Source organism: Balaenoptera physalus (assembly GCF_965194825.1).
Source record: "Balaenoptera physalus genome assembly, chromosome: 6".
In the NCBI taxonomy this organism is placed as follows: domain Eukaryota; kingdom Metazoa; phylum Chordata; class Mammalia; order Artiodactyla; family Balaenopteridae; genus Balaenoptera; species Balaenoptera physalus.
This window is the reverse complement of record NC_138885.1, coordinates 59,070,675-59,084,286: the sequence shown is the minus strand read 5'-3', so window position 1 is coordinate 59,084,286 and position 13,612 is coordinate 59,070,675. Positions and strand designations below refer to the sequence as shown.

The 13,612-nt window shown below is 36.0% G+C and overlaps 1 protein-coding gene across 3 annotated transcripts in view; it reads left to right on the top strand.

Annotated features, from left to right (window-relative positions):
- SLC38A11 (solute carrier family 38 member 11) overlaps nt 1-13,612 on the top strand; it is a 55,857-nt gene that overhangs the window by 33,494 nt on the left and 8,751 nt on the right. For 2 of the 3 annotated variants that reach the window (XM_082465105.1, XM_082465107.1), the window contains 4 exons: nt 1,250-1,320; nt 1,991-2,152; nt 5,183-5,295; nt 8,289-8,420. In XM_082465105.1, coding sequence (XP_082321231.1) covers nt 1,250-1,320; nt 1,991-2,152; nt 5,183-5,295; nt 8,289-8,420 — 478 coding nt within the window. The remainder of the gene's footprint in view (nt 1-1,249; nt 1,321-1,990; nt 2,153-5,182; nt 5,296-8,288; nt 8,421-13,612) is intronic. The other variant, XM_082465106.1, reaches the window with a different exon arrangement.

Here is a 13,612-nt window from a genome sequence, read left to right as displayed (position 1 = left end):
AGACATTTTTGTGTCTACACTGAGAATGAATAACAAAGTTAGGAAATAGATGGATTTATACCTAGTGCCTTTATGCTTTCTAGGACCCTTCTTCCCTGTCCCCCTCTTCTATCTTATGCCTTTTTTGGGTCTCACTGAAGCCTTTCCTTTTCAGGGAAGCTGGCCATACTTTTGGACATTTGCTACCTTCTATTAAATGACACTATAATAATAACAATGTTAATACATAAGCTGATAATTCTAGTGACCATTTATTGAATACTTACTGTATGCTAGGCTCTCTTCCAAAGTTTTACTTTTTTTCTTATTTAATTTACACAATAACTCAGTGAATTTGGTACTATTATTATTATCCTCATTTTATAGATATCGAAACTGAAGCACAGAAAGGTTAAGTACTTTGCCTAAGATCACATAGCTAATAAGTGGATGGGGCCAGAAGATCACACAGGCTGTCTGACCTTGGAGCCTGTGCAGAGACGTATTCAAGCTATTTAAAGTGCATATATTTCTAAAACCTCTTTGAGAAGTGTATATACAGGTGGGAATTTGAGGCAACTGGCAGTTCAGTAAGGAAGAGACGGACAGACCAAAGAGACGGATCTCAACTTCTTTACTTACTGTTTGTGGAAGCTTGACCAGATATGTCACCACCCAGAGCTTGACTTTCCTAGTGCATTAAATGGTGATAATAATACTTAAGTGTTATTGTGAAGATTGAGATGGCATAGGATAGTTCCTAGAACATAGTTAAGTACCTTTTCAATTAATATTACTTCAAGCCTACCTTTCTCAATAAAGTGTAGTGCCAACTGTGAATTTCCCATGGGTAGGATGAACCTGGAAGAGTTAAAGGGAAATAAAGGGCAGCATTGATTAACTGAGGAAGAACTTTGCATTATTAATGTTTGAATCTCCCTCAACAAGTATCTCAAATGATGAGTGCATAACAAATGTTTGTTGTTAAATTGATAAGTAGATAAAGTCACAGAGTTAAGTGGTCCATTTTAAATATGTAAAACTAGAGTCTCTCTAAGTCATTGGCATGCATTTTCAAGGACTGAGGTTAACAGTAACATTGGTATTCCTGGGAAATTTATTTACAATTTAAAAAAGATGAATGGGAACCCCTTATTAATTTCTGACTTAAAGATGTTCAATTTATAGTGTGACATCATTTCTTGTTTTCTTTTATGCTTATGCTTGCATTTGTTTAATCATTCATCAAATTAACTGATTTGTCTTCTAGACCAAAAACAGAAGATGCCTGGACATTTGCAAAGCCCAGTGCTATTCAGGCTGTTGGTGTAATGTCGTTTGGTGAGTAGATAGTTTCCAAGGCCCTTTCTCAATATGGAGTCTTCTGTACCATGAAAAAGTGCTGTGTTTCATATTTGTGTCTGGAGAGCAGATGTCCTAAGTTTTAGACTTCCCATTAGCAGCATATGATCCAGTTTGTGCCAACATAAAATTAGGCTCAGACTTTTCTCACTCATCACCAGAATTTGCTTCAATTTGGACAAGTCTCTTCCTCATGCAGAAAACTCATTTAAGTCTTCTTGTTTCTTAACTTGAAAATCTAGCGAGTGTTATGGACTTCTTCAAAACCTTGCACACAAAGTATTGTGAATTGGCCCTCTAACGTTACTCTGTTATATCCCAGATGGGAAAGGAAGCCCTGGACTGAAAATATGGTGTTGTTTAGATTTCCTTTAAGATTGGAAAGGCCACTGGGAAATGGGAGAGAAAGTTGGACAGGCCTGGTATATATCAAGAGTGACATGAGGAGAATATAAGCCTAATGCAAATGAAATTTCTCATTCCTACAGCTGTTAGAAAGAAAGATTATTTCTGACATATTTAGTAAATTAGTATATTTGAACTTCAGTTCATTAGTATTTCAAAGTAGCATACATCTCTGAATTTTCAGAAGGAAAGGGAGAACTATGGTGCTTGCTTTAATAATGCTTTTTTTTTCCTTGTATTGCAGCATTTATTTGCCACCATAACTGCTTCTTAGTTTATGGTACTTTGGAAGAACCCACAGTAGCTAAGTGGTCTCACATCATCCATGTGTCCACCTTGATTTCTGTATTTATCAGTATTCTCTTTGCTACATGTGGATACTTGACATTTACTGGCTACACCCAAGGTAAAATGAAAAATTCAGTATTAGCATATTTTGGTGTTCATATGGAGTGGTGCTGTCACTTCTCATTTTAAGTACAATTATACCCAATGTTCTACTTCAGAGTAGAACCCATTCTCTCCTCTACCTTCCTGCCTCTCCTAGTTTTCCTAATTTTCTCCTTTTTAAACTGCTAAGCTTCTTCTGTAGTCCATTCTCCCTCCTTCCATGGTATCACTTCGAAGCACATGAATTCCAGCTTCCCTCTGTACTAGTCCAATGCAGTTTCACTTTCAGGGACACCAATATCCTCCCACTCTTCAAAGCTAACAGTCTTCTTCTTGGTTCTGATTTTCATGGACCTCTCTGAATCACTTAACAGTTCTGTACATTCTTTCTTTCCTCCCGCAGAGAAAAGAGCACTACCATACCATCATTCACTCCCTTAATATTTTTTTCTCTCTGAGTGATTCATCTTTGCTTTCTCCTACCTCCTCTCCCTCTCTCCCCCCAACCCCCATTAACTGGCTCAAGCAAGTTGGCTTTTTTTTCTCTCAACAAATTCTTGGAGATTTTCATTGTTTTAACTCTAGTCCAGAACTTTCTTTTCATCTCCAGCCTCTTGTCTGCAGGACATTTCTACTTAGTTGTTTCACTCTTGCCTTAAACACAAAATACATCTTTCCCACAAAACCAGGGCTTTCCCTCCTCACCCCAACTCTCATCCCAGGACCCCACACTGAATTCACTTCTCTTTTCTTCTGTTCATCCAGGCCCAACAACTGAATGGTCATCTCTTCTACATCCTTGACCCTTACGTTCACTCATCTCTGTAGTGTGAGAGTTAGGGTATTCTGACAGCCTGCTAAATACTGTGATTCATGCATTTCACAGCTTTTGCAGGTCTGTTATCTCATTTGACCTTCAGACAACCCTAGGAAGGTAAGTGGAATAACTAGTTTTACCCCCTGCCTAGAACACAAAGAGGCGGAGTAACTTGCCCAAGCTGGCTGCTGACAAAGTAGAAAACACATCTCCTAACTTTCAGTCCCATTTTCTTTCCATTCCATCTTGTCGTCTACCCCATTTTGGTTACATCTGGCCCATTAAAAACTGTCTCTTAGCCTCTAGTTCTGCTTAGCTTACTTTTCGGATGACACTGAAGTACTCTTGGGTGGGTGGTACATTGTTCCAAATGCAGGTTACAGGTGACTATAATTAAAGGGAGAGATTTCTCAAGAAATAAAGAAGATGGCTTCATAAAAGAGTGATTAATAACATAATCCCAGTGCCATCAAAAATATAATACCTGTGTGTGCCATTAGAGTGCAGTAATGAAGTGACCTTGAAAATCTTGATAAAAATTGTTTCAAAACATTGCCATGTATCACTATTGCTACATAGTTTGCAAAGACAAATAACCTGTAGGCTCCAGTCTGCACAGGACCTTGGTTTTAAACGCCTTTTCTGTAAGACATAAACCCTTTTTCTTAGTCACACCTTCCTGGTGTTTTTATCGTTAGTAATTGTTCAGATATAATTAAGTCTTTATATAACAAAGCTGACAGGTTGGTTTTGGTTTTGGTTGTCTTTTGTTTTTTTCTTTCTTTTCTAGCTATAATTCCCTAAAATACACTTAGACTCAAGCTAGAATAAGCTGACGTTGTTTCTTCAGGCCATTTTGCCTTAGGCAAATCTAGTCTTGTTTGTGCACACTGCATGCTTCTTTTCCCTTTCATTACATAAACTCCAGCTTGTGAGGCAGTGAGAACTCTACATTGTTCTTGAATTTCCCAGTGACTTTTGAAAAGGTGCAGGGCCTGTTTTTTAGTGGAGGTTAGTGAACAGGGAGCTTTGGTCCTTTTTTCTCAGAGTGTTGGAACCCTTTCAATCAACCTTGGATGAACCTCTGCCACTACTGCTTTGTGATTTAATCTCCTTCTGCCCAAAAGGAACACTAAAAAGTAATGTACATTTACTCCAATTAACAAGGGGAGGGGAAAAGAGTCACTTAAAGTAAGTCTTGGGAAGAGGCAGGTCATTTAGTCTTTTAATGAAAAAAAAAGTACAGAAGTATTATTATTTAATTTTCTTTGTAAACAGTGTGGTAGTGTGTGACTTTTATCTAATTTTCTATTCAGTCTAATTGAAAAATGTGACCAACATTTTAAAATGTAAGCATGTTATATTTAGGAAATAAACAGTCTCAAATATTCTTTGTTCCTATATTGGGAAACTTTTTGCTGACATTATCTGTGCCCTCATTAGATCCCTGCATTTCCTCACAGGTGTCTAAGAAAATACAGTCTCTAAATAAGAATTGGTTCAATGTATATATGGTCCATCGTTTAGTTTGGAACTAATTAAATATAATACTCTGCCTGGGAAATAACCATATTTTCACAGTTTTGAATCAGTGCATTTACCTTGGGCTCATCAGATACCGTGGAAGATAATGTATGTTTGGAATTCCTTGCTGTGGCCCTGAGTTTGTGATTAAACTCTATAGCGTGATATACAGGAAATTCAGCTCCCTACATGTACTAGTCTACTGTTCCTTTCAGGATTGTCCTTGATCTAAGAATAACATTTCAAAAGGAAATTTGTTTATTTTAACAGACTTTTTTTTTTTTTTTTTTTTAAATAATGAAGTCACTTACTTACCAGAAACAAAGACCAGAAGCAAGTTTATAAAACCAGTGCACAAGAATTTAGGGAGTTGATTCTGGTGTAAGAAGACAATGGATAAAAGTATTTTTCAGAACTTGGTACAAATTTAAGGCTAATCTTCTAAAAACAAACACTGAGAGTAAGAAAAAAAACTATTAGTGATGAATTTGCTTTCAAGTGGAACATGTGCTACTTTTAATACCCATCAGTAATTATATAGTTTTTGAATGCAAAATTTATGTTTAGATTTGGCAGTCTATTCTATTAAATTAAATGATGTTTATGTAGCTTCACTTATATAATAAATATCCAATATCTCATTTATTAGATATTTATCTCAAATACCCAGTATCTATTAAATAAATATTTTATATTATTCTCTAGGAGACTTATTTGAAAATTATTGCAGAAATGATGACTTGGTAACATTTGGAAGGTTTTGTTATGGAGTCACTGTCATTTTGACGTATCCGATTGAATGCTTTGTGACTAGAGAGGTAAGCACAACTTCTTTCCACCACTTTACCTAGGTCATTTCTCTACTGCATTAATTTGGGGCGATTTATAAATCATTTGATTTTGCAAATTCCCAAGTGCATGACAAGTAATATAATGTATAAAATTTTCTCTTAACCAGTTTAAAGATAAATTTATATTCAGATGTTTACAAGATATTTTTTCAAAAGTTGGATTTGAAAATCATATTTGGTAGTTTAGTTTATATTAACGTAAGTATAAATATTAATACAACTGCATTCCAAAGTGAATGCCAGCCTTTATAATAGAGTCAAACCAAGATTTTATTTTACTCATTCTTACAAAGAAATTAAGTACTAAGGTTTAAAACATGTTTTACAAAATTGTTTTTTGGCTAAAATGTTTTATAAGTCAACATGTATTAAAGGCACCACAGGACAGATTTGATGAGTTTTATTAGTTTTAAAAAACTAAAATATTTTATTTTTCATGAAAACCCAAAATTCAATTTAAACCATTAGTTTTACAGATATATTTTATTTATATATTTATAAATTTATAAATGTTTATATTTATGTAAATATAAAATAAACATTTCTTTATTCATTCATAAATTTATAAATATGTTTATTATGATAAATATATTTATTTATACTTATATATCATATAAAATAATAGAGAGTATATTATTTACTTATATCTGTATATTGATATATTTCACTTATAAAGTCTACTCCAAGTTATGTTATATAGCCCACCTGAATTTGTAGAGGAAGATTAGGTAAAAGAGAACTAATTCTTTTTGTGTAAAATTGGATAACGTGGCTTGTCAGGAATCCCTTATACAGTAAGCTAAAAATCGGCTGTACCATTTAGCAGAAAAACATGATCCTGCTTCATAGTGGTTCTTTCAGGAATCACACTGAAAAGGCTTAGTCTTAGGATCTATTCCTAGAGGCTGTGTACACAGTGCACCATGTCAATGGGTCTAATGTGTGAAGCGAAATGCCTACAGAGCTTCAAATACACTAACTAATGGGCAGGCTTCTAGAGGCACACCACTGCTTACCTTATGCCAATTCTGCAGATAGGGCACTGCACAAGGAAAAGGAATGAGGAAATGTTCAGCGCTATGTACATCCTTTGCAATTATCACTTGTCCTCACTTACAAATGTATAACTCATAGGCCAGCTCTCCTCAAATATAGGGAGCAGTAGACTGAACTTGATGAGTATTTTTTAAATTGAAGAGCCTTTAAAATTTTTACCAACTATTGTTGGATTCCGGAAATGGTTTTATTTTAGTTTCTGCCCAGTACTTTAGGTTCAAATCTGATCTCTAGATCAGCAGTAATAAATGGCGCATTCTCATGTGGTTTCTGGTGAACTGCTCGTGGTCTGTCAGAGTCACTCCACCTGTATAGCTTATGTCTTCAGTACTTCAAACTTGTGTTTCCTTTCTAGCTGCCATGACAGAAAGACAGAACTGAACCAAGATCTCTGCCATGGTAGCAAATACTAGGCAGAGGAACTTTGTATATACCTCACCCATTCACTTCCTTTTTCTTTTTCTCCTTTCTGCACACACACACACACACACACACACACACACACACACACACACACACACACACACACACACAAATATACAGTTGGCCTAAATATAATCAAAGCTGTTTCTATTCACAGGTAAAGTAGCCAGCCAAGTACAAGGGTGCCACAAAGCCAGTCTGTGCCTAATAAATACTCTCACTAGCCTGCCCCACTCAGTGATCTTCATCTATAAGAATGAACTTTAAATTAGATAATATTTGGAAGGACATTACCAATTGTAAAACCATAAATGAGTAAGAGTGATTAGTATCCCCATTTAATTATTAACAGAGTTATGGCAGTATCCAGTCAATGGGGGACTGTTACTCAACTAGGAATGCTACTTATCACAGTCATTAAGGTCTCCCAGCATCTGACCCTCTCCCACCATTTCCAATACTTGTCTCGTGGTTCTTTTGCATAGAGCTACCACCCTATTCAGGCTGTCTCCTCCTTGTCCCCCATACGTATCTTTACTGTTCTTACCTCTTTGCTCTTTTTCACACTGTTGCCTTGGTCTATAATTCTGTTCTAAATCCCATCCATGTTTCAAGTCCTGCCTCAAGCCAAGGTAGGACAAGCACATTTCAGGAATACTGTAAAGCTGATTACTCTCAGGGAGACAGATCTAGATAACTAAAGCACTGTCTAGTTCTGAATTGTATTTGATCTTTTTAATCTGTCAAAAATTGATCACTATTTGTTTCATTAGATTGGTTGGATCTCTCCAATTAGGATGTTAATTTCTGAGAATAGGAATCATCTCCTAGACATTTTCTCTTAGCAAGTCATAACAAACTGTGGGACACAGTAAATAAGTAACTGTTGATCGATTTCCTGATCTGAGTATCAGTGGAAAATGGTAATCAACTCTTCTCCATTTTTGTTGAGGAAAGGCGAGATAAAATAGACTTGGCTTGTATCAAATAGGATTTAGATGATATGAAATTAATTTCCTGTTAGTAAAGGATATTACACACCCATTATTATTAAAGGATATTGTGCTAACCCCTTCCTTAGAGGTCATTCAAATAATCTAAATAGCATCTGTAGTTTGTGTAAGTGGTAACCTTGTTGGACTCAAGGAGGAAGGATAAGGTAACTTCCCAAGGTCTCTCTTACACTTGAGAAATATATTTATTCACACATTAGTATGCCATGTTCTGAGTCTGGAATGTAATCCACTGCCTGTCTAATAGTTCAACAAAGAATACTTGTTATTGATATGTGTGTGTGTCTATGTGTAAATACTTTGGAAACGATAGAACATTCATTCATATGGCTTTGGCTTAAGATTTGATTGATTGCCTAATTGGTAGTATTTTATACAGTCCTAACTACTATAATATAAAATACTCTCTTAATAAGTCCTGCACAACTCTGAGACTCCCTCTCTAAATAATCTGTTTATATTTGGCAGGTAATTGCCAATGTATTTTTTGGTGGGACGCTTTCGTCAGTTTTCCACATTATCCTAACAGTGGTTATCATTACTGTGGCCACACTTGTGTCATTGCTGATTGATTGCCTTGGAATAGTTTTAGAGCTCAATGTAAGTACATTTAAAGATTCTAAGAATCCCTTTTAAAATAATGTTTACATTTAACATGAGATGTATTTTCCCTTAACAAAGGTGTCACTTTCTAAAGTGGAATGAAAATGTGTTTGTTATATTATAGTAAATATTTATAAAGATGATATTGTGTACTTTATAGGACTATATTTTTAGAGCAGTGGTTCTCCAATGGGGGAAATATTGCCCTTCCCTCTCCATCTGCAGGGAACATTTAGCAATGTCTAGAGACATTTTTAGTTGCCACAACTGGGTAAGCTGGTGCTAGTGGTATCTAGTGGGTAGAGGACAGGAATGTGGCTAAACATCCCACAATGTGCAGGGTAACCCCTACTACAAAGAATTATCCAATCCAAAATGTCAGTCGTGCTGAAATTAAGATATTGGTTTAAAGGACTTTTTTCATATTCTGTTTTCTGTACAACATACATGTTACTGAAAATAACAATAAATTAAATGGATCTGGAAAGTCCTATGCAGAGTGAAGATAGGTCTAGAGAGATTAATTAAAATATGTAATGAAGAGACTTATATCCACACCCCACATTCACTTACCCTGGCGCAAGTTCTTCTTTTTTTCTTTGAAGTATTTTTTTCTCCCTCTAGGCTTTCCTTTGTAATCTCTACTGCTGCTTCCCAAATCTAGGTCCTCATCATATCACATCTGAATTAGTACTGGCGTTTTGCTTCAACTAGCATATATTTAAGCTCTGCTTCCAATTTATCACCATCCTGCTTAAAAATCTCCACTTTCCTACCAACAAGCATAAAATCTGTTGCCTTTATGATCTGACCCCAAACCTTCTATGGAAAGTTATTTACCATTAACTTCCCAGAATCTGCCCTCAGCTCTAGTCGATCTTATTTTTGACCTATGAGTAAGCCATATTAATTCTTTCTTTTATCCTTTGGCTTATGTTTATTCTTTCCTGTAATTATTATTTTCCTTTCCTTTCTGTGCAAATATTACAAAGATTTAAAATTTAGTGCAGCTTCTAACTTGTTTATTTGTTGATCAGATATATATTGAATAATTACAGTTGACCCTGAACAACATGGGTTTGAACTGCACAGGTCCACTTGTGTACAGATTTTTTTTCAATAAATATGTACTACATGAACCTCAGTTGGTTGAATCTGCAGATATGGAGGAACCAAGTATGTGGAGGGCTGACTATAAGTTATACACGGATTTTCAACTGCTCAGAAACCCCCTAACCCTTACATTATTCAGGGGTCAAGTATACTATATTCCACACAACAGAGATACAAGGATAGGAGGAAATCAGAAAGGATCCATGCTATCATGGAGCTTACAGTCTCACAAATAAAAGTTCAGCTGCTATACAGGCAAAGAAGAAAAGAAAGAGGTATAAGTGGACTCCTAAAAGACATTTTTGAGAAAAGATTGACAGAATTTGGTAACCAATTCAACTGGGAGGACAGGGGGATAGATGGACACATCAAGAATGACTTCTTGGGATCCAGCAATTCCTCTTCTGGGTATTTATCCAAAGAAAAACACTAATTTGAAAATATTTATGCACATTGAAGTACATGGCAGCATTATTTACAGTAGCCAAGATATGGAAACAACCTAAGTGTCCATCAATAGATGAATGAATAAAGAAGATGTGGTATTTATATACAATGGAATACTACTTGGGCAAAACAAAATGAAATCATAGTTGGATCCAGAGTGTATTATGCTAAGTGAAATAAGTCACACAGAAAAAGACAAATACTGTATTATCTTAACTTATATGTGGAATCTAAGAAAGATTTAAAAAAAAACAAAAACAACAACAGGCTCATAGATACGGAGAATAAATGAGTGGTTGCCAGAGGGGAGGGGGGAGGGGGGTGAAATAGGTCAAGGAGATTAAGAGATACAAACTTCCAGTTATAGAATAAATAAGCCATGTGTATGTAATATACAGCATAAGGAATATGGTCTATAGTACTGTAATAACTTTGTATGGGGACAGGTGATTTACTAGACTCATTGTGGTGATCATTTTATAATGTATGTAAATGTCAAATCACTATGTAGTAGACCTAAAACGAACATAATATTGTATGTCAACTATATGTCAGTTTTTAAAAGTGACCAAAAAAAAAAAAAGAATGACTCCTTGGTTCTACTTTGTGGAACTAGGATAATGATGGCATTTGGCAAAACATGAATAGAAGTGAATCTACCACTTTAGAGTCTTTCATCTTCCCCTTCTACAGTTCTAATGAAATTTCTACTCAGAATCACACCACTTAGCATTTATCAATCATGCCCCCACAGGGAGGACAAGCTTTTACAGATGGAATCCCAAGTCATCATTTACTCACTCCACTGAGAGTTAAGGGGAAGGTGAAGGTGTATTATTGTCAGTGCCCAAGACACTATTCCCGCCAGGTGCCATTTGGATTTGAAGGTCCAGGCAAAGGTGGTGGAAGATTCAGTCAGGAACACACTATTGGGAATTTTCCTGCATCAGAGTATGTGGCAAGAAGGGAGTAGGCAGCTCCCCCGAAACTGCACGGGACTAGGGAAACATCTATTCCACTAGCAATGGAAAGAAGGCTCATAGGAGAGATGGACCATTATCAAAGGTAAATTTTACCTACGTCCTAATTTTGCACAGGCCAAAGGCTGGTAGGTTCACTCAAAATCATTTTCATGTTCCAACCTTGGTCTACGTAAAGGGATGACTGCTACCTAAATGTGCTAACTTGATTTATGTATTATCTTGTATCATGTGTTGTTTGGACTGTCCATAAGCTTGCCTTGCCTACCTAAGTGCAAGTTCTTTGGAGACAAGAATGGTACTTAGCTGCCTTCTCCATCTTCCACAGTATATAGCACAGTGCTAAGAACACAGTACTCCAGTTACTGCATGGGCGATTGCCCTTGGGAGCACAGTTGAGGAACTATTTCTACAAATGCCCCTGGACATAAGAGACATTCTTAGCGTAGCACCACGAAATTAAGTGTTACAAAAAACTGTTGGGGTTGACAGTAATGGTAACCCTCTAATTATGCTGAGGACATGATCGGCATGACTCCCAGCTCTGTTATTTCTTATTTTGTGAAATGTCTCATTTGAGTTCGCATGTTTGTTTGTTTGTTAGAACATTGTAGGATTGTCACATGAGAGAAAATGTCTTTATCAAGTGCCTTGCCACTCACTAATTTGATAGCCTAAGAATGTTTTGTTCCCTTTAAGTTAAGCAAGCGTACACATATGCTTATTTTTCAGGAATGATATATTTTTGTAAATTTGACCATTACTTTCTGTTAACTGTGAATCTCCCTCACACTCACACAATAAAATTATAAACACATAATCACGTTAAATATTCCCTGTTATGCTTATGTTGAAATTTTTTGTGGTTAAGACAGAATTCTGGTGTTGTAGTCAAAGAATAATATTTGGTGAATATCTGTTATAAAGTCAAGATCTGAGCTGGCTTGGAGGACTGTTTTTAAAAATTTAAAACATGATTCTAGATCCTTAGATTTTTTAAAAAGCTGGTTATATAAACATTCATAAAAAACAGAGTGTTAAATTGTCATGATCTAATAACTCAGTTACACTAGTTTTAAAGCACTTTGTAGGAATTCATAAAATCTAAGATCTCCATTCTCTTCCAGACCACTTGAGTGCATATTTTTCCAGTCAACAAAAGTCTTTTGGTTAGCACAATATCATAGTCAGGTCTTTGTTCAACTCCGTTTTGTGTGGGCATTTGTCATGTTTCATAAAGCCAGATCAAGCATCATTTCTGTCAGTAATGCAAGCCAGGTCACGCAACACTTTAGAAGTAACTAAAGCATGTGGTGTTCCCCTTCTGAACAACAGTGTGAGCTAACATGTAGGGAGTATTTACTCTGTGCCAAGTGTTTTGCATGCATTATCCTCTTAATCTGTATTAATTGTATAGATAAAGAAACTGAGGCACAGAGTGATTGGAGTGATTAAATAGGTCACACTAGTTTTTTTTTTTTTTTTAATTAAAGTATAGTTGATTTATAATAGATTACTTTCAGGTGTACAACATAGTGATTCAATATTTTTATAGATTATACTCCATTTAAAGTTAATATAGAATAATGGCTATATTTTCCTATGCTGTACAATATATCCTTGTAGCTTATCTATCTTATACATAATAGTTTATATCTCTTCATCCCCTTCCCCTATCCTGCCCTTCCCACCTTCACCCCTCCCCACTGGTAACCACTAGTTTGTTCTCTATATCTGTGAGTCTGTTTCTTTTTTGTAATAGTCACTACTTTGTTTTATTTTTTACATTCCACATATAAGTGACAACATACGGTATTTGTCTTTCTCTGATTTATTTCACTAAGCATAATACTCTCTAGGTCCATCCATGTTACTGCAAATGGCAGAATTTCATTCTTTTTTATGGCTGAGTAATATTTCTCTGTGTGTGTGTGTGTATGTGTATGGACACCACACCTTCTTTATCCATTCATCTGTTAATGAACACTTAAATAGGTCACACTAGTTTTAAGTGGTAGAATCAAGAATAAGTAGAGGGCTTCCTTGGTGGTGCAGTGGTTAAGAATCCACCTGCCAATGCAGGAGACATGGGTTCGATCCCTGGCCCGGGAAGATCCCACATGCTGCAGAGCAACTAAGCCTGTGCGCCACAACTACTGAGCCTGTGCTTTAGAGCCCACGAGCCACAACTCCTGAGCCCATGTGCCACAACTACTGAGCCCATGTGCCAGAACTACTGAAGCCCGCGGGCCTAGAGCCCGTGCTCTGCAACAAGAGAAGCCACAATGAGAAGCCCACGCACCACAACAAAGAGTAGCCCCCACTCGCCACAACTAGAGAAAGCCTGCTCACAGCAACAGAGACCTAATACAGCCAAAAATAAAAACAAATAAATAAATTTATTAAAAAAAAAGAATAAGTAGAATATGGACCTTTACAAATGAGATGTGTAATAAAATCAGACCTTCAATTTGCAAAGTTAAGGGAATGCTGTTACTTAGTATAACTAAAATAATACAGAATAAATTATTCAGGGTTATATTAGTTATTTAATAAAAAGCAAAACCCCATTTAGAACTTAGCTTCCCTTTTATTTTATTGTTTTCATGGCAGCAGACAACGACATATTTTCCAAGGCAAATGCACCCT